The sequence below is a fragment of the Miniopterus natalensis genome, chromosome 19, assembly GCF_054644295.1.
Source record: "Miniopterus natalensis isolate mMinNat1 chromosome 19, mMinNat1.hap1, whole genome shotgun sequence".
NCBI lineage: Eukaryota > Metazoa > Chordata > Mammalia > Chiroptera > Miniopteridae > Miniopterus > Miniopterus natalensis.
Genome location: NC_142099.1, coordinates 5,174,546 through 5,198,951, shown reverse-complemented (window position 1 = coordinate 5,198,951; position 24,406 = coordinate 5,174,546). Strand labels below are relative to the sequence as shown.

At 53.0% G+C, this 24,406-nt stretch overlaps 2 protein-coding genes across 5 annotated transcripts; both read right to left on the bottom strand.

The window, feature by feature from the left end:
- Positions 1–8,871: 8,871 nt before the first annotated feature.
- Positions 8,872–14,374, bottom strand: LOC107545231 (glutathione S-transferase Mu 1-like). 2 transcript variants are annotated; one of them, XM_087828313.1, is made up of 9 exons: positions 14,280–14,374; positions 13,997–14,072; positions 13,515–13,579; positions 13,131–13,212; positions 12,934–13,034; positions 12,139–12,234; positions 11,971–12,054; positions 9,738–9,829; positions 8,872–9,163 (listed from the first exon to the last, which is right to left on the bottom strand). In XM_087828313.1, the coding sequence occupies exons 1-8, from the start codon at positions 14,313–14,315 to the stop codon at positions 9,743–9,745; spliced, it is 627 nt and encodes a 208-aa protein (XP_087684439.1). In that variant the 5' UTR covers positions 14,316–14,374; the 3' UTR covers positions 8,872–9,163; positions 9,738–9,742. The 2 variants fall into 2 exon arrangements, with proteins under 2 accessions (XP_087684439.1, XP_087684438.1); XM_087828312.1 differs by having other exon boundaries at positions 9,738–9,832; positions 11,944–12,054; positions 14,280–14,370.
- A 2,886-nt stretch (positions 14,375–17,260) lies between these two features.
- LOC148090848 (glutathione S-transferase Mu 1) lies at positions 17,261–22,330 on the bottom strand. Of its 3 annotated transcripts, none has more exons than XM_087828329.1 (9): positions 22,261–22,330; positions 21,978–22,053; positions 21,496–21,560; positions 21,112–21,193; positions 20,915–21,015; positions 20,119–20,214; positions 19,924–20,034; positions 17,713–17,807; positions 17,261–17,590 (listed from the first exon to the last, which is right to left on the bottom strand). In XM_087828329.1, the coding sequence occupies exons 1-8, from the start codon at positions 22,294–22,296 to the stop codon at positions 17,718–17,720; spliced, it is 657 nt and encodes a 218-aa protein (XP_087684455.1). In that variant the 5' UTR covers positions 22,297–22,330; the 3' UTR covers positions 17,261–17,590; positions 17,713–17,717. The 3 variants fall into 3 exon arrangements, with proteins under 3 accessions (XP_087684455.1, XP_087684456.1, XP_087684454.1); XM_087828330.1 differs by having other exon boundaries at positions 17,261–17,562; XM_087828328.1 differs by having other exon boundaries at positions 17,261–17,807.
- Positions 22,331–24,406: the final 2,076 nt, after the last annotated feature.

The window sequence follows — 24,406 nt, the reverse complement described above, 5'->3', positions numbered from 1 at the left end:
CTGGTGTCCCACTGGGTTTCTCTTGGGAGTAAAGGCTGAGAGGAATGATAGGGGAGAATTACCAAGTTGTGACTGTCCCTGCAGCATCGACACCCCCAACCCTCAATGGTGTTCAGCAGCTAGAGGGTCTTGCCCAAGCCTTGAGGGTGAGTGCTAGAAATAAAGGTGAGATTGCATAGGTTTAGGGAACAGGTGTGTTACATGGGACTGGAGCCCCTGGGAAGACCTGGTGATGACATTGGTAAAACTGTGGTGCTGTGTACTTAACAGAGCTGGAGTTCAGAAACAGACCCTCATCTGTGGGAACTTAGTGTGATGAAGAGTGTTTCAAACCCATGGGCTAACTGACAAACACAATGGGGACAGTTACTTAGCAATTGAAAATAATAGAACTCTCCCTCACACCACTCACCGCAATGAGTTCGTCTGGAATTTAAAGGCCCAGTGTGAAACACAAAGCTGGAGAAGTATTAATAAAAATGTAAGAATGTCTGGTCAGAGGATGGGAAAGTTCTCAATAAGACGAAAAAGCCATAGGAAAGACTTAAACAGTATCAAATCTTTAAAACTTTCCATAATAGTGCACAATAAGCAAAATTAAGATTAAAAACAAAGGCCCAATGTAAAGCCTATACAGAAAACTCCTATGGATCATTAATACAATTCAGTTTTTAAAAATGTCCCCTGTCAACCAGCAGCCGAGGATCTCTCTGGGGAGGGAGGAACAGAGGGCCTCAGTGGCCAGGGACCAGGTAATGTCAGGGAGGATTAGTACAGACAAGACATGAAGCAGACAGTCTAACTCCCACCTTTTGCCACCAGTAGTCAGATATCCAAGCCAATGTCTTGGGTCTGGGAAGCCTTTGGCCAGAAAGTGTAAAGCTGAGAGTCTCTCTGCCATCTGACAGCTACTGAGGAACTTCCTTAGTGTGAGGGAGTGAAGTGTGCCCTAAGGGAAGGTCTTGTAAATTGTGGGTGGGAGGGGTGCAGCAGAGAGGTTGAGGAAGCACAGGCCTGCAGGTGAAATGTATATTCCATGAATTCCAGATAGGCAATGAACAAACCACGTGTTCCAGCTTTCCTAGTTATTAGGTGAGTGAAAATCTACTTAACAGTTCTTCAAAAACAATGATCTCACTCGCCCAGAGAGCAGGGAAGGCACTGAGAGGAACAGAGCCACCCCACAGGAGGTGTGGTTACCAGGCCCCAGCCCCCCACTGATTCCAGCCCAGGCCTGGGAGAGAGGGCTGTCACACGCCTGCCTCCGGGCAAGGAGGGGAAGCGGACGCCCTACCCTCCAGAGGCACAGAGGCTGCAAGTGTTGAGAAATGAAGTCTACTAGGGAAGGGCTTGTGCAAACAGCAGCACCAGTAAGAGCTTTAAAAAAACAAAAAAAACTTGTAATAGGAGAAGCTCATTTGTATTCATTGTTGAGGGTTGAGCAACTAGATTAAGGCATTTCCCATTCTGAAGCCAATAGCTTATGTAACTCGAGAGAAATGCCTTGTAGCATTAGTTCATGGCTGGGATGGGTGGAGTGAGGGCCACTGACAGGTATGGACACGGGTCTCTGCCTTTCCAGCTAGCTTAAGGGCTCAGAGCACCAGAGTCTGGACTTGGAACAGAAATCGTATATCCCTTACCCTTCAGCGACAGGACTAGGTCGAGCAATGAGCCACACTGATCAAAAAGGGTTTAGGGGGTTCGGGCGGGGGGGGGGGGGGAGAATTGGCACTTAGGCAGTGATTTTTTCCAATGTGCAAATTCGCTCATGTCACTCTCCTGCTTAAACACAATTAATGGATTCTTAAACCTCTGGGGGGAAAAATAATCTCTTCCAGTTAACAAAATCCTTCCTGATCTCTCCACTTCCCATCCAGCTACGTCTTGGCAGGTGCCGCCCTCTCCTGCCCTGGAGCACCGGTTCCAGCCTGTCTGAATTCCCAAGGGATCCACGCCGTCACTGGAGTCAGGCTGCTGGGTTCAGATCCTGGCTTTGCCACGAAAAACTGACCCCTGTGCCTTGGGCCTTCTCTGATCAATGCACCCCCCCACACACACACTGGTTGTCATGAGAAGCCTGGAGTACCGAGAACAGCCCCATGTTCTATAAATATATAAATATAAGTTGTCCCAAAGCAACAGGTCCTCTTTTATCTTCATGCTTTTGTATTGCTGTTCTATGCCTGGGATACACATTTGCTCTGGCCCCCTTGGCCTGCCCAACACTATTCATCTTCTTAGGGAAGTGCAGAGGTCACTACCTCAGGGAGGCCACACTCAGTAACCCCTGCGGAAACCATTAGTGGTGGTCACCAACGATTTCCAGTGCTTTCCATTGGAAAGCTTCCCCACCCTCTTCAATTTAGGTGTAGCCTTGCAGCTTGCTTTGGCCCATGAAACCCGCATATTTTCCAGGCAGAAGCTTGAAGAGCCAGGCGTGTGCTGCCGCCGTATCTGCTTCCAGCAGCTGTGCTGACTCAGGCGGCAGGTGCCCAGCTGAAGCCTCCATCAGTCTAGGTCTCCGACACACCACAGGCAGCAGGGCCCCTGTTGACCACATGGGACCTGAAGCTTGAGTCGGTTAAAAAAGCGTGTATTAAGCCACTGAGCTTTGTTTTATCCTGACCAACATTCCCCCAGCAATCCCAGGCCAAGTTAAATGCACCAGTTTTAAATCTGTCCCCATAGCATTCAACCTTTCCCTCAATCAGTACTTATCACACTGAGCTCTAATTGCTCATTTAAATGTGTGTCTCCACCACTAAACTGTAAGTCACCTGAGAGCAGGGACTGTGTCTTAAGCAGCGTTGTGTGCAGTGATTGTGTAGAGCCCGACACAAACCAGGCACCCACCCAGTGCACTGTTTCCCTTTGTTCTCATGAGAATTGGGATGAAAGAAGGGTTTGCTTCAAATAGGTGCTTGATGCTCTCAGAGCACTTTTTAAAATTCTGTTCTGTTCTGGTTGGGTGACAGAACACAGAGAAATGGCGTACCCTGTTCTCCAGACTTGTAGAGAGGGTTTAGGTAGAAGTGCGGGAGTCAAGACAGAAGTTCGGGTTCAGGAACCAGCAAAGAACTCGGAGGCTGGAGCGTGGGTCATGTCAGTCCATGGTCGCGCTTGCTCCTGGCTTAGGCCAAATTGAAACAAAACGCTTGTGAAAACCAGGATAGGCTCTTGGAGGCTTTTCAATGAAAATTATTATAGGTAACTCACGAGTGAGCTTTAAATACAGAACAAAGATTAAATGGATGCGTGTGTATTTGAATTTCGAGTGAGTAGGTGATGCTGCATGGCCCCACATGAAGACAGAGGGCCACCCCGAGGTCATTAGAAGGGTGTGTTCCCCAGGGTGCAGAGGGATGGAAATCCATCCAACAGGCTCACGTTCGCGTTATGTTAGAAGTTTGAGGAAACTAGAATAGGTCCATATTTTGTTTTCCATGGTGTAATGTTTCCATTGTATTAACATTTATTTTTTGAACTGTGACAGACCCCATGTGCTTCCTTCCAAGGTTTGTTTCCAATGGGAAGAGCCCTGGAAGAAGGTAGGAAATATGGGGGCCTGGGGCCTTTTGGACAGGACTCTGCTTTATCGGGGGAGTTGTTGGGGCTGCCCCCACAAAGTGGGAGCAGCCAGGTCTAATTAAGGAGGAATATAACGATTGGCATTTACAGAGGGAGTTGTCCTGGAATCCATCAGGATCAGCCCCTCTCATTCTCTGCTTCCCAGTCTTGAATTACCATGTGGCAGCAGGCAGGTGTCTCTGTGCCTGTCACCAATAAAGGTTTCACTCATCAGGCCCTGGGAGTTAGAAAAATATAAGCTAATGAAGTGGGGTGACAGTAAACCTGAAAGTGGAGACAAGAGCCAACCCAGAGATTGGCTGATGTCAATAAAAAGAAAAGCCTTATTTTGCAGCACCTCTTCTGAATCTTCTCACCGAAGGAAGGCACCCTATGAGCATCGTAAATAAATGCAGAGCAGTTTACCTGCGAACCCGAGCGCAGGCTGCTTCCTGCTGCATCACAGAGCTCACTTAAGGGTCCCTCTTCTTCCACCTCCCATCCCCTTACTATTTTATATGGGGTGAATTGGGGGTCATTGACATGCTTTAGTCTGTCGTTTTCAAAATATCGATCTGAGTGTCACCCCAGAGATTCTCAAACTTGGAAGTGGGCACAGTGGTTGACACTTTGGGCTGTCCCCGTTTGGAGCAAAAGAGGGTGGATGTTTTTGTCTGTACGGGGGTGGCTGCTTTGTGTTGGGTGGGAGCATTTTCTGGCAGTGGCTATCGTAATGACCGGCTGGAAATGCAGACAGAAAAGACTGTCTGCGGGGGGCATCTGTCCTCTTGCATCTTTGAAATCCCCCTTATAGGTGAGGAATTTCTCTCGTTCCGAGTCCCACCTCTGCCAGGTGGAAGGCTGCTTAGCTGCCTCTCAGCATTCACCTCCCCATTTTCTACTTGTCGCAGAACCTCCACTGCTGCTGGGCATGTTACTTCCCAGGAGAAAGATGTCATTTCCATAGAATTAAGCTCTAGGCCATGAGATATAAGTAGAAGTGTTGTGTGTCACCTCCAGGAAGTTTCCTTAAGAGGGAAAGAAGAGCCCCCACTCCTCTCTCTGCCTCCTGCTGTTTGGAACGCAGCCCTGATGGGGCTCTGGCAGCCATTTCACACTATGAGGTGGCAGAGAATGGGGAGACCTCGTGCTGAGGATGCGGGAGCAGAAAGTTAAAAGGCTGAGCCTTAAGGCTACTATGAAGCCACCATTACCGTTGCTTAACTGTGCACCTTCAGATCTTTCTGCACAAGAGAAACAGCGTCTGTCCTGCTTAAGCCTCTGTTATTAGTCGTACCCAGTGGAACTTAATCCTACTGATTCACTGGTTCTTCCAGCCTCCCCGTGGCTCTGAACTGCACACAGGGGTGCAGGACTTCAGTCTTACAGAAGCAGGCCCTGGGAACTCGTTTTCTAACAAGGGTCAGGACTCTGGAGGCAGCTGTGGTCAGACACTTGCACCCCATGCTACGTGTCAGGGGTAGGGCCTCGGGTGTCTGTGCCCAGCAATGGTTGTGGGGTGTCCTCCAGAACAATCCCACAAGTAAGGCCTGCTTCCTGGCTAACCAGCCTTCCAGGTCAACCCCCTGGCCTCCCAGGGATTCCACGAGCTACCTGATACCCCTAAATAAATCCTCCCCCCCCCCCTTCAGCAACCAGGAAGCGATGTGCCACTCCCCTTGGGTGTATTTGAAAATGAGATCTTATTCTTAATACCTTAGCCTCCAACCTACACACCTTAAACGACTGGCTTAACACCAAGGTTTCCTCCGGACGGGGCCTTAACTTTTATGCTCCCTTTTCGGGGTGTGGGAGCGACTGCAGTTGGTCACCAAAATCCACTCTTTTGAAATATGGGTCTACCCCTGTGTCCAGGTAGAGCCTCATGTCTGAACCTCTGAACCTCGGGACTAGAACATGAACGACTGTGACGTATGCGTTTTGGGCCTCGCTTGCACAGGGAATTGTTTCTTGGGTTTTCTCCGTTTTCCTTCCCATACCCATGACATAGCCTCAACCAAGGAGATGGAGAAGCACCCTAGGGGATGTCAGAGCCGCAGGAAGGAAGGAGCCCTAGTCCCTGAATAACTTCATGGAGCAGTGCTGCCCCCACAGCCTGTGTTACCGGGGAGAAGACAAGACCTCAGTTCTTGTCATTTTTTGTTAATCTTCACCCCAGGATTTTTTTTCATTGATTTTTGAGAGCGAGTGGAAGGGAGGGGGAAGAAACAGAGAGAAAGAAACATCATTGTCAGAGACACATTGATTGATTGCCTCCCACACACGCCCCAACGGTCTAGGGATCGAGCCTGCAACCAAGCTACATGCCCTTGGCCCGAATCGAACCCGAGACCCAAGCGTCTGCGGGCCGATGCTCTAACCACTGAGCCTGAGCCAAACCAGCCAAGGAGGTTCTTGTCTTCTTGAAGGAAAGTTTTCCATCAAGAGGCAAAGTGTAGAAAAGTAAGAATTTATTGATTGAAGCAAAAATAGACTTAGGACAGTGAAACAAGGAAGGGCATAGAAGCAACAGGAGAGCCAAGGCTGGGATGCCTTGGCTCACTGAGGTCAGAGAAAAGGGGGCCTTGGCGACAGGTTCAGGGGGTTGGCCAGGGGCGAGCTGCCACTGCTCATTGCTCCCCTGGTTGCAAGTGTCGTGGGGTCCACTTAGAGGGAAGACGGGAGAAGGGAACGGCAAGTGCGTGCTCCCCTGGGTCCTTCACCCTGAGCCTATTTATCTCTTTCTTGCAGGTGGAACTCTTAGGGGAGGTCTCAGGGGAGGGTCTCAATAGAATATTCATCAGCTTTCCAGGTGTGCTCTTTCAGGGTCATGGTCTCCGCTGATTGGCCAGAGCCAGGGCAGGGGATTATGAGGTTCTTGTTTTCCCAATTTTGCCTTGGCATCTAGGGCTTTCTGCCCTGGTGAGTTTCTGTACCTGGCTCGTCTTTGCTCTGCTCATGTCTGCCTAACTGCCTATAACACCTGCATTATTCCCCATGGAACATGAAAAAAGAATGAATTTCCATTTTCAACCAGATTTGCCTTTCTCTGCAGATACAATAACAATGGCAGGGAACTTGTAATTAACCACAGGTGATTGCAGACCCACGGAGGGAACCCTGATGCCACATTCTCAGAGTGTCCTGTGTTTCCTTTCTCGAAGGGGAAGACACACCCCAAACGATGTCTGAGCACTGTCACAAGGCACCAAAGTATTCCTAGTCTTGGAACCTCTGCTGGATCCAGCCACAATCAAATCTTCTTTTCGGTTGCCTCAGTTTTGTGGTCGGCAGACAGACATGAGCAGATCAAGGATGCTGGGCCAGGTATCGAAGGTCACCAGTGTGAAAAGCCCTGGATGCCTAGCAAAGGACAAGTGTGGGGTGGGACCTCACCCCCAGGCTGACCTTTCCTCCCCTAGCATATCCCTGGTCGTGGGTTTGGACCCCCTGACCTTTCCTCCCTAGAGAGAACATTAGGCCTCAATTGTATTTCAGCTTCAGGCCCAGAAAAACAGCAAAACCAGAAAAGTGACCTCCGGCTGACCTCAGGACCAGCTGCATTGGATAATGACCCCCTGCCTGGGCGCTGACCAATCAATCCGTGGAGACCTAGACCCTGAAAGGACACACGTGGAAAGCTGCTGAATATTATAATGAGATCTTTCCCTGGGACCGCCCCTAAAATCTCCACCATTAAAACCCTTAGGAGCATGGCCCGCTGCCTTCCCTCACCTCTTTCCCCTCCCCTTCCTCCAGGTGCCTCACATTTACCTTCCTCACTTCTAAGCTCCAAGGGCCCGCCCTTTGCCTCTCTAACTTGTTTCCTAAGCCCATTTCTTCTAGGAATTACTCCTTCCACTTCTGTGATTTTATAAATAATTGTTCTGCTATAGCTTGAGTCTTGGCTCTGAATTCTTTCCTAGCCAGAACTCAAGTACTGAGGTTGCTGAGCCCAGGTCCGGTCTGACCCCACCTGCTTAACACCTGGTGCTGTTCCCACTGCCCCCAACAGTTTGAAGCACATACATTCTACTACTTCTGCGCCAGACTTTAAAATACTTAGCTTTTATAATTCTGACCACATTTTAAAAATTGTTTTCATTTGCGACTGTCTTCGTTATCACATCTTCCCTCCTTTTTAAGGATCGAATTCTTTTGTTCTTTATTTCTTTGATAATCACCTATTACGTCTCAAAGCTAATATTTAGGCTTTAATGTAGCTACGCCCTTTTAATCTGAGCTCCTAGATCAGGAGTCCGGAAGCTTCGGCCATCTGTGTTTGAAATACTGTTGGAATGTAGCCCCGTTCATTTGTCTGTTGGCTTTCACACTTCAATAGGTAATTGACGGAGACCACATGACCCAAAAAGCCCAAAGTGTTTACTATCTATGCCTCTACAGAGAACACTTGCCAACCCCTCTTCTGGACCTACATCTATTTTACTCAGGTTTAATATTTTTATTCTCTGCTTATCTTTTATCAGTGTCACTCCTAGTTTCCACTACTGCTCTTTTTCGTACTTACCCCTCCTATCTTTAAGTTAAAGTTTAATAAGCTTTTGGCTTAACTAATTTTTCTTACCCGTTTCATAAACTTTGGTTAGCTTTGCTGAACTTTTACCAGTTTTATCTTTTTAATCATTGATTTCTTAACGACTTTCATCATGATTCCCATGGCTCCCTTTTTATTTACTAACTTTTAGAAGTCCAGTTGCAGGCAGAGATCATCTGGACAGATGCCCAACAAGACTCTTCAAATCTCCCCGGTTGCGAGCTGAGTCTCAAGGTTATGCCTTAGTAAGGCCCAGCTCCACTCTCGAGGCAATATTTGAGGACCGTGCTGATCAGGCAACTGTCCCAAGAACCCTCCACCTTTAAAGGTGTCCTACCATCAATGCCCACACCACCTTCTGACCGCACAGGCTGGCTAGCCTCTGGCCCAGCACACAGGCCTACTGAGGTCAGACGTCAAGTTATTCAAAGAGCAGCTAAAGCCTATTAAATGCTTAAGGTAGAAAGAGCTAAGGGCTCATCCTCCCAGGCCTGTACATTTGAAATCTTCTGAGCTTTATTTTGTACCTCTGGTGCCTGAGATGAACTATATTCAGAGCTCTAAATCCCAAGAATGGTTGTAGAGTTTGCCAGGGTCTTACTAGAGCTAATTCAGATTTCCAACTTTCGTAGAGTAAACGTTCAGGCAGTGTGATAGATATCAGAGATTAAAAGTCCAATAAGAAATGGATTCTCTCCTCAGTGAATTTCTGATGAGGATGGAGAGGAAAACAAGTCAAACGGCAATAGCACAGCGGGATGCATTTTATTGAGATATGTTGTAAGAGCACAGGGGAAGGGGACCTGCGGCAGGGAATACTTCCAGGAAAGGTGACAGAAGGCAGGCCACTAGGATCCCACACCAGCAGCGGACGGCTCAACCCCCTTCCCCACCCCAAGAGCCCTTTGCACAGTGACACAGAGGACTACGAGCATACAGGAGGCATTCCACAAATGCTGAAATGAAGGAGAGGCGCGGGCACAGGAGCACCCTCTTCTGTAGAGACCCCAGGCTGAGGCACACGGAACATGAAGAGATCTAGGAATGAGAAACAAACCTTATGCTCCTCCCCGCCACCACCCCTCACATACATCCACACTACCCAGCCGGTATGGACGACAGAGGGAAAACAGACACCCCCAAACCCCAACACAGAGTCCAGGGGCCCAGAGGCAATAAAGCAAGCAGGTGCGATTAGGCTTTGCTGGGGATCAGGCAGGGCTGGACCACTCGGGGGAGCAGGGCCTGCACGCCCAGGCAATAGTGGTCTTCAGGGCAGTGGTGGGAGCTCAGGGCTGAGCTCTCCAGGCCAGGAGTCCGGTTGGGCTCCTCGAAGCAGAGCAGCCAGTGAGAGGAAGGTCGGTCTCACTGGATTTAAAGCAAGAGAGTTAATGTGGGAGGGGCAGGAACATCACTGAAGTGGGGACCTGCAGCTTAAGGGCCTGGATGGAAAGGGGGTTGGGAGGCAGATAAGGGGCCAATCAGGCATCTGGTGAGGGGGGGTGGGGAGAAGGGATTGAAAAGAAGCAAAGCAGAAGGGTCTAAGAATGCAGAAATGTCCAGCTGCCCTCCAGGGCCGGGTGTGCTCCCCACTCCCGTCTCTTGCACTTACAGGCCCTACTTGTTGCCCCACATGGCGGCCTTGGAGTACACGGGTGTTCGACGGAAGCGGCTGGACTTCATGTAGGCGGAGATCTTCTTCAGGCCCTGAGGGGGGAAAGGAGGCCAGGCCTCAGGGTCTGCTGCCCCACCTGGCCTGTGCAGCCCCACTCCAAACACTCCAAGTTCAGGGTCCTGGCAAGACCCCCTTGTCGGGTCAAGCACGGGGCATACAACAGTCTTCCTGGGGTTCCCAGCTCTGCTAAGTTAACTCTTCCAATTTCCTGTACCTGATGTGATATCTTAGTAGGAGTTACAACATGTGAGACTCTACGCTGTGCTGGGTGCTTTATATCCATGAGACTTTATGATTCGGGTTTAGAACCTGCACACCACTGCCTACAAGATAGGTTCTGCTATCATTTTTCAGAAGTGAAACTGGGGCACACAGAGCTCAAGCCCCTTCTGCAAACTCACACAGCTTAGTAAATGGGAAGGGCTGGAAGGCAGCCTGGCTCTCTCCCATTCTGTGCTCCTGCTGCTGCTCTCCCCTCCTCCCCTCCTCCTCGCACCTCCTCTCCCCCTCCCCTCCTGTCCCCTCCCACACAGGAGCCTTGACCCTCAGTCTGTACAAACAGTCTCCTTTCTCAGAGGGAGGCTCCTAGCCTCCCCGGGCTGCCCAAGGAGGGACCCCAGGCAGAACAAAAGAGCTCAGACTGTGCAGCTCGCAGGGGAGGCCAGATCTCAACCAATGACAGCAAAACGGGCTGAAAGCTGATAGGAGGCTGTGCAGCAGGAGAGCAAGGCCAGGCCCTCAGGAGTCCCCTGAAAGGAGAAAGTCCAGCTGCCTGGCCTGGCTCCTGAGCCGGGTCTCAAGCTCACTGCGCCCGACCTACCTCAGCCCTGTCCTGCTGCAGCCAAGCAGGCCTCAGACACACGGGGGGGTGAGCCCCATCTTCCCACCACAGGCAGCGCCCAGGAACTTCTACAGGATTCAGAGGCCCCGGGACTGACCGCCTGTAACCAAGGCCTGGCCACAACAGGCTGCAGCCTGCAGCCCACAGCTGTCCCCTATCCCTCCCGGCCCGTCACTCATGCCACCTCTTGCATAATGTCCAAGGCTGATCACCTGGACCAGAACCAGAGCTGATGAGAAGCAGCTGACAACGCAGATCTCTTGATGGAGGGTGGAAGGGAAAAAGATTTAAGATGAACACCTCCTGGGCTAATAAGGCCTCAAGTTCCCAAATCTGTATAAAGCTGACTTGGTCCGCCTGGGAGTTGACCAAGGATAACCGATGATGAGCTGTGAGGTGAGGGCGGCCTGTGCACCGCCACCACCCAGGCGGAACCTCAGCACCACACAGCTGGGACTCTGTGCTTCTCCACTGCACTGAGACCCAGGAGGCGGCGCTCCAAGGCTGGGTCACCTAGCATCCCCTCTGTGCCTGACACCAGGCCTCATACAGAGCAGAAGGGCACATCAGTGAATGTGACTGAAAATAAACGGAACACCTCACCTCTGAGACAGTATCTTGGATAACTGGACAGAAGGAAAGGGAGAGGGGAGGGGAAGGAAAGTGCCCACCACAGGAGACATCAAGATAAAATCCTCCCGCAGGGGACACCCACATGTGTACCCAGATCCCAGCACCGACCACAGCCCGGGAATCTCGGTACTGCCCAAGGGGATCCCACTCTGCAAAGCTGTCTGCAGATAGCAAGTCAACACTGTCTGTGTCTTCGGCACTTAATATCATTCCTACCATGTCTCACCTCCACTAATTACGCTACATACAAGCTCCTGAGCCTTCTGCTTCAGCCAGAATGTCCTGAGCTGTGAGCCCAGGCTGGAGAAGGACCTGAGCTCGTCTTTCTGGCACAGGAAAGGGGGGGCACTGACTACTGCCCATGGAGGCCAATGCTGACTGGGAACCCCACACAGCTTGTACTTGCTCTGTGACCTTGAGCAAATGACTTACCCTTTCAGCCTCATTTCATTATCTGGAAAAGAGAGGTGATAAACCTTCCACCAGGTAGGAATGTTGTAAAGATTAAATTGAACCCAATATATGTGAGATACTGAACACAGATCCTAGCATAAAGCAAACCCTCAATGAATGCTAGTTAAGCTTCTTTTTGGCTCCAGGACTAGCAAAGCATCAAGGATAAGAGGGAAGACGAAAGAGATAAAACAGAAAGAGGATCCATGGCATCACCTCAAAGCGGGCCATGAAGTCCTTCAGGTTCGGGAACGCATCCAGGCACTTGGGCTCAAACATTCGCAGCACATCCAGTAAGTCATAAGCCAGGAAATCCACGTAGGTGAGCTGCAGACAGGCAAAGGACGAATGGGCACCAAACTCTGAAACTGGGAAACTGTCAGATCCCCCATCCCAAAGCCTTCCCCTTACCTTGTCCCCTGCAAACCAAGACCTCTTGCCCAGAAACTGTGAGAAGAGCTTCATCTTTTCAGGGACCACCTTCAAAAACTCAACTTTCTGTTTCTCCTGAGACACAAAACAGCTGTCACCACCCTCAGACACAGGCTCCTGGGCAGACAGGCAGGCCTCCCAGGGCTGTTCCTGACCCCCACCTGCCACGGATGAGCAGCCATGCCCCCCAGCTGCACCTGGGTCAGTGCCCAGTTTATCATTCAATCCAACCTGTGTTCATTAGACCCAGGATGCTGGGAGAACATGCAGAGCCCTGGACTCAGACATCAGGCAGAATGAAAGACACAAAGAACTAATGTGTCCTGGGGCAGAAATTATAGGTTCCAGCTGGTGGGTGACAGAGTGGACACTGAGCATTTTCTGGCCAGATGGGGAGAATCTGAGAGGCTGAAAGAGGGAGGGAGAGGCACAGAGGCCCTGTGGGCACCCCACGCTGCCTACTGGGAAAATGTGCTGATGCCCAAAGGTGTCAAGGAGGCAGTGCTGGGCTAAGAAGCTGAACACATGGTAAGAAACTGAACTTCCACCCTGGGGAGTCTGCACTCTATCCTAAGATTGAAGGAAACTTAGTCAGAAATTTCATTTGAGGCACTTGAGGGTTATGAGGGTCACTCTGCTGACAGCATAGGGACCAGCTTGGAGTATCAGAAGCTCCAAGGAGTTCAAATGGCAACAGGATCAGCACAGATGGGACACAGAAGTCTAGTCTCCTATCAAAATTTGTCCAGCCCAACCCTGCCAGAGGGAACTCACAAAGTCAGGGCTGTAGCTGGTCCTAATGTTGTACATTCGGAGGTCCATAATCTCGTTCTCCAAAATGTCCATATAAATCTTCTCCTGTTCTGTCTCCCCACCTAGTGACACAACAGAGACTCCCTCAGCATCCCACTCCAGCCAGCCCCAGGGGCATGGCCACCTGTCCCCCTGCACCCACCCGCAGCCCCACTCACAGAGGTTGTGCTTTCGAGCAATGTAGCGAAGGATGGCGTTGCTCTGGGTGAGCTTGTGGGCCCCGTCAATTAAGTAGGGCAGCTGGAAGGGTAACAGGGGCAGGTCAGGGGGCCACAGGCTCCCCTGAAACCACCCCCTGCATTTGGAGCAGACATGAAACCTGGGCTCAGTATCTGGCCCACAGTAGGTACTAAGCAAATATACCATAAAATTAAAGAATGAGCTGGAACACAGAGCATCGTGGGAAAGCAGTAAAGGAACCAGGAAGCTAAGGGGCTGAGCAGAAACCCCAGATCCCAAAACCTATATGCAAGCGGGGAAAGGAGATCTCAGAGTAGAGACAAGGTCCCCTTACGCCCACTGTCCCCATGCCCTGCACCTACATTGGGGAAGTCCAGGCCCAGCTTGAATTTCTCATTCAGCCACTGGCTTCTGTCATAGTCCGGAGCTGTGGTGGAGAAGATGGAGTGAAGGAAACATGCCCGACACCAGCCCCCTTTCCCTCTTTCCCGGGAACCTGCCAAAGAGCCAGTGGCCCGGCCCTGGAGCAGGCGATGTGAGCACTAAGTGTCTCTCTCCCTCTGTTCTGGGGAAAAGACACTTAAAAGCCTCAGGCACCCACATGGTTAAGGCTTCCATAAAGTGTAGGCAAAGCCTAGGGGAAGCCAGGGCAGTTACTGGCACGGCCCGGCAGCGCCTGCCCTGTCCTGCCTGGAGGGCCAAGGCCCAGCCTGGGCGGGTAAGGAAGGGGCAGGCCCGCTGCGCCCGGCGGCGGCAGAGGTGCGCCACAGGCGGCGGGGCGCGGGGACTCGGCACCAAGGCGGCAGGAGCTGGGCCTGAGGCGGGACGCGACAGGGCGCATTACCGTCCCCCATCGTGTACAGCTTCTCCTCGTACTTGGAGTCCGTGTACTCCAGGAGCAGGCGGATGGCGTGCGCCAGCTGGGGGGACGGCGGGCAGAGGTCAGCGGTCAGGGCCCCGCTCTGGACCGCGCTCCCCCGGCTCCCACCGCCCCCCAAAGCCCCAGGACACACAGACACCCGCGGGCGCCCGCGCACCGAGGACGGCGGCGAGAGGGGCCCGAGGAGGACCCCCGGGTGGAAGCCGCCCGGCCCGGCCCGGCCCCCCGCGGGCGGAGGCTCGCTCACCCCGCGGATGTCCCAGTAACCCAGCGTCATGGCCATGGTCGGGTCCTGCGCTCTGAGAGGAGGGTCCTTGGCGCCGCTGCGCTGGGAACTTATAGTCGGTCCGGGAGGGGGCGGGGCAGGCCCGCGCGCGGGCCCCCTCGTTTCCGTCCCTAGTCTCCGCCCCAAACCCCGCCCGCCCCTCGCACCACGGGATCCGGGAGAGCCCGTGACTCCCGGGTGGCTCCCGCCCCGAGCAGATGGAAGCAGTCCGTGTCCGCCATCAGCCGTGGGAATTGGGGAGCACGGTCTGGGCGCCCGGCCGCCGGAGGCCGCGGGGCTGGGCTCGCCTGGGTCCCTCCGCCGGCTCCGGGGCTCCCCGCCCGCGGCCGGGTCCGAGGACGTGGGCAGCGCGCTGGGGGGACAAAGGCAGCCGGGCTCCTGCGTCCTCCCCCTGGGCTGCAAGTTCCCAAGGGCTCAGGGAGGCCCAAACTCCAATGAAACCCCAAAGACTGGCACCCCTCAAATCCAGAGTCTCGTTCAGCACCTGTCCCTGGTAGACCAGCCAGGCTGAAGGCCCCTCCGAGACTTGAGAACGAAGCCCTGATGCCGCGTGTCGTCCAGATCACGAACCCTTAGGGCCAAGGACAGAGAAAAGGAGGCGTGTTCTGTGTTTTCCTTGCTAGGACTTGGGAGGACCCAGCTCTTAAGTCATGTGTCTGATACATGAAAATCAATTAATTGGCTTTATGGTGGAAACTGTTGATTGAAATCCAGAACCAGCCCCTGCAAAGAGGCAGGGTAAGGAGGTGCAGCCCCAGAAATGTCCCTCCAGCCAGCTAGATATCCCTGATATTGGCCGGAACAATAACCAGGAGCATGGTGCATGCGAGCATGGTCACATAGGGCATGTGAGTGAAGTGGGGAGAGCTGTCCTCTGAGGGACCAGCCGCCTGTGCTGCTGCAGAGGGCATCAGAAATGGGTGGGGAGGTCAGTCAGGACCCTGGGGGAGCCCCGCAGAACCAGTGTGTGCTTTGCAGACCCTCAGCTGTTCAAGTCCACGGATTCCAGCCCTGCCCCTGGCTCCTGACATGCATGTGCTTTGGGGTATGAGAGAGTGGCTCAGGTGGCCTTTGAAGTCCCTCTGTGATCTGTGACCTGTGGTACAACCTCCACAAGAATATGTCCTACCTGCCAACTTCCACTTTGAAGGCAGAACACTGTGTGAAAACTAAGAGAATAGGACAGACACAGTTTGGGCTGTGGCCGTCTTCTTTTTTAAAAAGGCTTTATTATAAGGGTGAATGCAGATGTGAAAACAGATGAGTGGATCTTCAAAAAACAAATGCACTCACAAGTTAGAGGGCAATTCCAGCTAGCAGGAAGGAGACCAGAGCCCGCACTCCCCTGGCTACCAGCTGACAGAGACGGATGTCCGCAGGGAGGACCCGGAAATAGTCTTGCCCTGGGGCCTGCTGCTGCAGGTACCAGGCTGCAGATCAGGGTCAAGATATTGAGACTTGGGCAGAGAACATATTTGGATGGGTCTGGCAGCCTGGTCCTCAAGAACATGAGTGGTGTCACTCTGGCTATCAGAAAGCAGGCCCCTCAAACTCCTGTACATTGTTCCAGGGCCAGGCACGCTGGGGCCTGCCTCTGCTACAGGGAGAGACAGATGATAAACTGTATATACATATGTGTGTGTGTGTGTGTATGACATGCAATAAAATGCCCAATCTCATGTACTACTCTATGGCTTTTTACATACCATACTCTTCTGGAATCACCACCCAGAACAAAACAACATTTCCACCCTTCACAAGGTCCCTTCAATGAGCAACACCCCACACACAAGGTCACCATTTGGCTGACCTCAGTCACCTTAAACACAAGTTTTGTCCGTTGACTTTAAGTATATACAAGGTGTCCCCCTAAAAATGTATACACACTTTAACAGCTGATAGCTCAATTTTGAAAATGAAATGTATTTTAATAAACGCTGCCTTTATAATTATTCAAAATGTGTGTTTACTTTTGGGACACCCTATACTATGTACTTTATGGTACCTGCATCCTTTTGGTCAATGCTGTCTGTGAGTCACCCGTGTTATGTGTAACAGTAAGGCATTTGTCTTCATTATGGTATATTCACTGTAGTGTAGGATTCCATCATATGGATAATGGAGTCATAGTAATAAACCAGCTTTATCTGTCCATTCTCCCACTGATAGGCTTTGGATTGTTGCCAGTTATTGGCTATTTCAAATAAAGCGGCCTTGAAGGTTACGGCACGTGTCCCTGAAGACATAAGCACTCTTCCCTGCTAGACTATAAGGAAGTGAAATTCCATGGGCAGAGGGTTGTACATTTAATTGCAGTAGATACTGCTGGTATTCCAAAGTGGCTGTCCCAACAGCAATGAAAGACAGTTCCAGTGACTCCACACATTCAACAACTGCCCATCCTTTAAATTTTAGCCTATGTGGGTAACAGGATCCAACTGCATTCATAAATTCTTCAGTATCTAATGATGTTCAGTACATTTTCATATGCTTCTTGGCCAATTGGATAGTCCCTCCTGGGAAATGCCTATTCAAGGCTGGGACCGTTTTCACAGAGATGGAATCCCAGAGATCTTACAGGTGTGATAAAGTCAGACAGTGTAAAGTGGGAAAGAATCCCCGTTCTCTCCACTGGGGATTCCCAGCACCTCTGAGCCCTACTCGCAAAGACATGAAGCTCTGCACAGTGAGCCCCCAATAATGGTGGATGAATGAATGAGAGGTCAGGGTCCAGAAAGAGGCCTCCCTTCTAAAGAGAGCCCCATGAGGTGTCACGCTCCAAGGCTGTCAGGAATGGGAACAAAAAGTATCAGTACACCTTACTGCCACTCCACATCCCCAAGGACCAGGCCACTGCCAGCATCACCAGTCAGACCCTTGGAAGCAGCGGAACCCACTGGAGAGTTCAGGTGGCCAGGAGGGAATAAGACAGGACACAGAAGGGATGTTTAGCTTTACTGGGGATCAGGCCGGGCAGGCCAGGGACCACGCTGGGGAAAGGGCCTGCACACCCAGGCAAACTCTTCTTCAGGTGGGAGCTCAGGGCTGAGCTCTAGAGGCCAAGGGGCCAGTCCAGCTCCTGTTGCTGAGTCAGTGGTTGACAGCGGAGCAATCACTGAAAGGAAGGTCAGTCCGGCTGGCTTCAGTGCAGGGCAAGGCACTAAGTGCATAGTGAAGGACGTCACAGGGAGACTCCCTGGACAAAGGAGAGCTGGAGAGCTTTAAGATCCTGGGAGAACTTGGACTGGGGGAGGGAAAGGCGTCAAATAGGACTGGAGTGTGGGTGAAGGAAAGAAAAGAACAAAAGAGCGAGCCAGCTGGTGCGGTGGGTCCACGGAGGACCAGCTGCTCTCCAGACCCCAGGCTGCTCCCCGCTCCCATCTCCTGCACTTACAGGCCCTACTTGTTGCCCCACACTGCAGGCTTTGAGTAAATAGGTGCTGGGCGGAAGCGGCTGGACTTCATGTAGGCGGAGATCTTCTTCAGGCCCTGAGGGGGGAAAGGAGGCCAGGCCTCAGGGTCTGCTGCCCCACCTGGCCTGTGCAGCCCCACTCCAAACACTCCAAGTTCAGGGTCCTGGCAAGACCCCCTTGTCGGGTCAAGCACGGGGCATACAACAGTCTTCCTGGGGTTCCCAGCTCTGCTAAGTTAACTCTTCCAATTTCCTGTACCTGATGTGATATCTTAGTAGGAGTTACAACATGTGAGACTCTACGCTGTGCTGGGTGCTTTATATCCATGAGACTTTATGATTCGGGTTTAGAACCTGCACACCACTGCCTACAAGATAGGTTCTGCTATCATTTTTCAGAAGTGAAACTGAGGCACACAGAGCTCAAGCCCCCTCCTCATGCCACACTGCTAGTTAGTCCAAAGAGCTAGAGGACAGCCTGGCTCTCTCCCATTCTGTGCTCCTGCTGCTGCTCTCCCCTCCTCCCCTCCTCTCCTTTCCGCCTCCCTTCCTCCCCTCCCATCCCCTCCCCTCCCACACAGGAGCCTTGACCCTCAGTCTGTACAAACAGTCTCCTTTCTCAGAGGGAGGCTCCTAGCCTCCCCGGGCTGCCCAAGGAGGGACCCCAGGCAGAACGAAAGGGCTCAGACTGTGCAGCTCGCAGGGGAGGCCAGATCTCAACCAATGACTCAGCAAAACGGGCTGAAAGCTGATAGGAGGCTGTGCAGCAGGAGAGCAAGGCCAGGCCCTCAGGAGTCCCCTGAAAGGAGAAAGTCCAGCTGCCTGGCCTGGCTCCTGAGCCGGGTCTCAAGCTCACTGCGCCCGACCTACCTCAGCCCTGTCCTGCTGCAGCCAAGCAGGCCTCAGACACACGGGGGGGTGAGCCCCATCTTCCCACCACAGGCAGCGCCCAGGAACTTCTACAGGATTCAGAGGCCCTGGGACTGACCGCCTGTAACCAAGGCCTGGCCACAACAGGCTGCAGCCTGCAGCCCACAGCTGTCCCCTATCCCTCCCGGCCCGTCACTCATGCCACCTCTTGCATAATGTCCAAGGCTGATCACCTGGACCAGAACCAGAGCTGATGAGAAGCAGCTGACAACGCAGATCTCTTGATGGAGGGTGGAAGGGAAAAAGATTTAAGATGAACACCTCCTGGGCTAATAAGGCCTCAAGTTCCCAAATCTGTATAAAGCTGACTTGGTCCGCCTGGGAGTTGACCAAGGATAACCGATGATGAGCTGTGAGGTGAGGGCGGCCTGTGCACCGCCACCACCCAGGCGGAACCTCAGCACCACACAGCTGGGACTCTGTGCTTCTCCACTGCACTGAGACCCAGGAGGCGGCGCTCCAAGGCTGGGTCACCTAGCATCCCCTCTGTGCCTGACACCAGGCCTCATACAGAGCAGAAGGGCACATCAGTGAATGTGACTGAAAATAAACGGAACACCTCACCTCTGAGACAATATCTTGGATAACTGGACAGAAGGAAAGGGAGAGGGGAGGGGAAGGAAAGTGCCCACCACAGGAGACATCAAGATAAAATCCTCCCGCAGGGGGCACCCACATGTGTACCCAGATCCCAGCACCGACCACAGCCCGGGAATCTCGGTACTGCCCAAGGGGATCCCACTCTACAAAGCTGTCTGCAGATAGCAAGTCAACACTGTCTGTGTCTTCGGCACTTAATATCATTCCTACCATGTCTCACCTCCACTAATTACGCTACATACAAGCTCCTGAGCCTTCTGCTTCAGCCAGAATGTCCTGAGCTGTGAGCCCAGGCTGGAGAAGGACCTGAGCTCGTCTTTCTGGCACAGGAAAGGGGGGGCACTGACTACTGCCCATGGAGGCCAATGCTGACTGGGAACCCCACACAGCTTGTACTTGCTCTGTGACCTTGAGCAAATGATTTACCCTTTCAGCCTCTTTTCATTATCTGGAAAAGAGAGGTGATAAACCTTCCACCAGGTAGGAATGTTGTAAAGATTAAATTGAACCCAATATATGTGAGATACTGAACACAGATCCTAGCATAAAGCAAACCCTCAATGAATGCTAGTTAAGCTTCTTTTTGGCTCCAGGACTAGCAAAGCATCAAGGATAAGAGGGAAGACGAAAGAGATAAAACAGAAAGAGGACCCGTGGCATCACCTCTATGCGGCTAATGAAGTCCTTCAGGTTCGGGAACGCATCCAGGCACTTGGGCTCAAATATGCGGTGCAGGTCTAGGACATCATAAGCCAGAAAATCCACATAGGTGAGCTGCAGAGAGGCAAAGGACAAATGGGCACCAAACTCTGAAACTGGGAAACTGTCAGGTCCCCCACTCCAAAGTCTTCCCCTTACCTTGTCCCCTGCAAACCAAGACCTCTTGCCCAGAAACTGTGAGAAGAGCTTCATCTTTTCAGGGATCACCTTCAAGTACTCAGGCTTCTGTTTCTCCTGAGACACAATACAGCTGTCACCACCCTCAGACACAGGCTCCTGGGCAGACAGGCAGGACTCCCAGGGCTGTTCCTGACCCCCACCTGCCACGGATGAGCAGCCATGCCCCCCAGCTGCACCTGGGTCAGTGCCCAGTTTATCATTCAATCCAACCTGTGTTCATTAGACCCAGGATGCTGGGAGAACATGCAGAGCCCTGGACTCAGACATCAGGCAGAATGAAAGACACAAAGAACTAATGTGTCCTGGGGCAGAAATTATAGGTTCCAGCTGGTGGGTGACAGAGTGGACACTGAGCATTTTCTGGCCAGATGGGGAGAATCTGAGAGGCTGAAAGAGGGAGAGAGAGGCACAGAGGCCCTGTGGGCACCCCACGCTGCCTACTGGGAAAATGTGCTGATGCCCAAAGGTGTCAAGGAGGCAGTGCTGGCCTAAGAAGCTGAACACATGGTTAGAAACTGAACTTCCACCCTGGGGAGTCTGCACTCTATCCTAAGATTGAAGGAAACTGAGTCAGAAATTTCATTTGAGGCACCTGGGGGTTATGAGGGTCACTCTGCTGACAGCATAGGGACCAGCTTGGAGGATCAGAAGCTCCAAGGAGTTCAAATGACAAATAGGACCAGTGTGGATGAGACAAAAGTGTCCAAGCTCCTAGCAAAGGTGGCCCAGGCCAGCTCAGCAGGAGGCCACTCACATAGTCAGGGCTGTAGCAGACCCTCGCCAACTGATTGGCTGTGTCCATAATCTCGTTCTCCAAAATGTCCACATGAATCTTCTCCTGTTCTGTCTCCCCACCTAATGACACAACAGAGACTCCCTCAGGATCCCACTCCAGCCAGCCCCAGGGGCATGGCCACCTGTCCCCCTGCACCCACCCGCAGCCCCACTCACAGAGGTTGTGCTTTCGAGCAATGTAGCGAAGGATGGCATTGCTCTGGGTGAGCTTGTGGTCCCCGTCAATTAAATAGGGCAGCTAGAAGGGTAACAGGGGCAGGTCAGGGGGCCACAGGCTCCCCTGAAACCACCCCCTGCATTTGGAGCAGACATGAAACCTGGGCTCAGTGTCTGGCCCACAGTAGGTACTAAGCAAATATACCATAAAATTAAAGAATGAGCTGGAACACAGAGCATCGTGGGAAAGCAGTAAAGGCACCAGGAAGCTAAGGGGCTGAGCAGAAACCCCAGACCTCAAAACCTATATGCAAGCGGGGAAAGGAGATCTCAGAGTAGAGACAAGGTCCCCTTACGCCCACTGTCCCCATGCCCTGCACCTACATTGGGGAAGTCCAGGCCCAGCTTGAATTTCTCACTCAGCCACTGGCTTCTGTCATAGTCCGGAGCTGTGGTGGAGAAGATGGAGTGAAGGAAACATGCCCGACACCAGCCCCCTTTCCCTCTTTCCCGGGAACCTGCCAAAGAGCCAGTGGCCCGGCCCTGGAGCAGGCGATGTGAGCACTAAGTGTCTCTCTCCCTCTGTTCTGGGGAAAAGACACTTAAAAGCCTCAGGCACCCACATGGTTAAGGCTTCCATAAAGTGTAGGCAAAGCCTAGGGGAAGCCAGGGCAGTTACTGGCACGGCCCGGCAGCGCCTGCCCTGTCCTGCCTGGAGGGCCAAGGCCCAGCCTGGGCGGGTAAGGAAGGGGCAGGCCCGCTGCGCCCGGCGGCGGCAGAGGTGCGCCACAGGCGGCGGGGCGCGGGGACTCGGCACCAAGGCGGCAGGAGCTGGGCCTGAGGCGGGACGCGACAGGGCGCATTACCGTCCCCCATCGTGTACAGCTTCTCCTCGTACTTGGAGTCCGTGTACTCCAGGAGCAGGCGGATGGCGTGCGCCAGCTGGGGGGACGGCGGGCAGAGGTCAGCGGTCGGGGCCCCGCTCTGGACCGCGCTCCCCCGGCTCCCACCGCCCCCCAAAGCCCCAGGACACACAGACACCCGCGGGCGCCCGCGCACCGAGGACGGCGGCGAGAGGGGCCCGAGGAGGACCCCCGGGTGGAAGCCGCCCGGCCCGGCCCGGCCCCCCGCGGGCGGAGGCTCGCTCACCCCGCGGATGTCCCAGTAACCCAGCGTCATGGCCATGGTCGGGTCCTGCCTGCGTGCGGGGCGGTCAGGTTGCGCGGGGCCGGGAGGAAGAGGCCCTGGGAGGCCCCGCCCCGCGCCCGCCAATCACCGGGTCTCCTGGGTCCCCGGGGACTCCGCGCCCGGGGCTGGGTCGCGGGCGGGGGGCCCGCGCCGCGGAGACATTTCCGCCAGCGAGCCGCGGGGCTCCGAGTACGGGGTCTGGGCGCCCGGCCCCGAAGGCCCGGGGCTGGGCTCGCCTGGGCCCCTCGCCGGCCCCGGGGCTCCCGCCCGCGTCCAGACCGAGGCCGGGTCCGGGGCCGTGGGCAGCGCGCTGCGGGGACAAAGGCGGCCGGGCTCCTGCGTCCCTGCCCCCCCCCCGGGCTGCACAGCCTCCGGGCGCTCGGGGGGCCCGGGCTCCAGTTACACCCCGAAGACTGTGCCCCTCAAGTCGAGTTGCAGTCAGCACCCGTCCCGGCTGAACGCTCCTCCGCGGCGAGAAGCCTGACTCCATGCTGGCGACGAGCGCGCGTGCACACTCACCCTCACACACTCACACACTCACTCACACTCACACACACACACACACTCACACACACTCACCCTCACACACTCACCCTCACACACTCACCCTCACACACTCACACACTCACCCTCACACACTCACCTTCACACACTCACACACACTCACACTCACACACTCACCCTCACACACACACACTCACACACCTCACACACACACTCACTCACACACTCACCCTCACACACTCACCCTCACACACACTCACACTCTCACACACTCACACTCACCCTCACACACACTCACCCTCACACACACACACTCACCCTCACACACTCACCTTCACACACTCACCCTCACACACACACACTCACCCTCACACACACACACTCACCCTCACACACTCACCTTCACACACCCTCACACACACACACTCACCCTCACACACTCACCTTCACACACTCACCCTCACACACACACACTCACCCTCACACACTCACCTTCACACACTCACCCTCACACACACACACTCACACACTCACACACTCACACACTCACCCTCACACACACACACTCACCCTCACACACACACACTCACCCTCACACACTCACCTTCACACACTCACCCTCACACACACACACACACCCTCACACACACACACACACTCACCCTCACACACACTCACACACTCACCCTCACACACACACTCACCCTCACACACACACACACACACTCACCCTCACACACTCACACTCACTCACACACTCACCCTCACACACTCACACTCACTCACACACTCACCCTCACACACACACACACACTCACCCACAAGGGCTGGCCCCCTTAAGAGCCCTCTAATATTTTTCATAATACATTAGGATTTGTCATTGAGTTTTACACATCTTGAGCTTGGAGCAGAAACATGACCGGAATCCACTGAGAAAATGTATTTTTTAAATGCTAACAAACAGAATATTTAAAATATGGTAGGCATGGTGAAATAAGGCAATTCTAGCTCTTGGAACCTGGAACAGACTGGCAGAGGTCAGAGGGGAGGGGAGGGGATGGAAAAAGTAGGTAAAGAGAGTAGCCAGAAACACATATACACACAGCCCCTGGGCACAGCCGACAGAGCGGTGAAGGCCCGGGGCGGGACGGCGGGACTGGGTGGAGGAGAGGACGGGGGCTACATCTGTAATAGTGTCAACGATAAAAAATCAAAAATAAATTTTAAAATGGAAGTTGGGTAGAAACCACAGGGAGAGGTGTTTTGAAATATGGGACAGATTTAGTATGAACCGGAAATAAGCAGGTTTGAAAATCATTTCCTTACTTCTTGTTATTAGTTTTTCTTAAGTGTATATAGAGCTCACATCTATTTCAATGTTTAATATTAAAAGTGGTTTAGGTCTCCGTTTAGAAGTTTGATGATGTTTGTGACCAGAAATATACCTTAGGAACTTAACTCTCATTTATATCTATTGGCCTAGGGTAAAACTGGTTTCCTTATATGTCATTTCACTTAAAGCACTTAGTGTACCCTTACTGTTCCCTTTTTTAAAATTCCCAACTCTGCTAGTCATTCATTCAACAAACATTTCATTACCTCT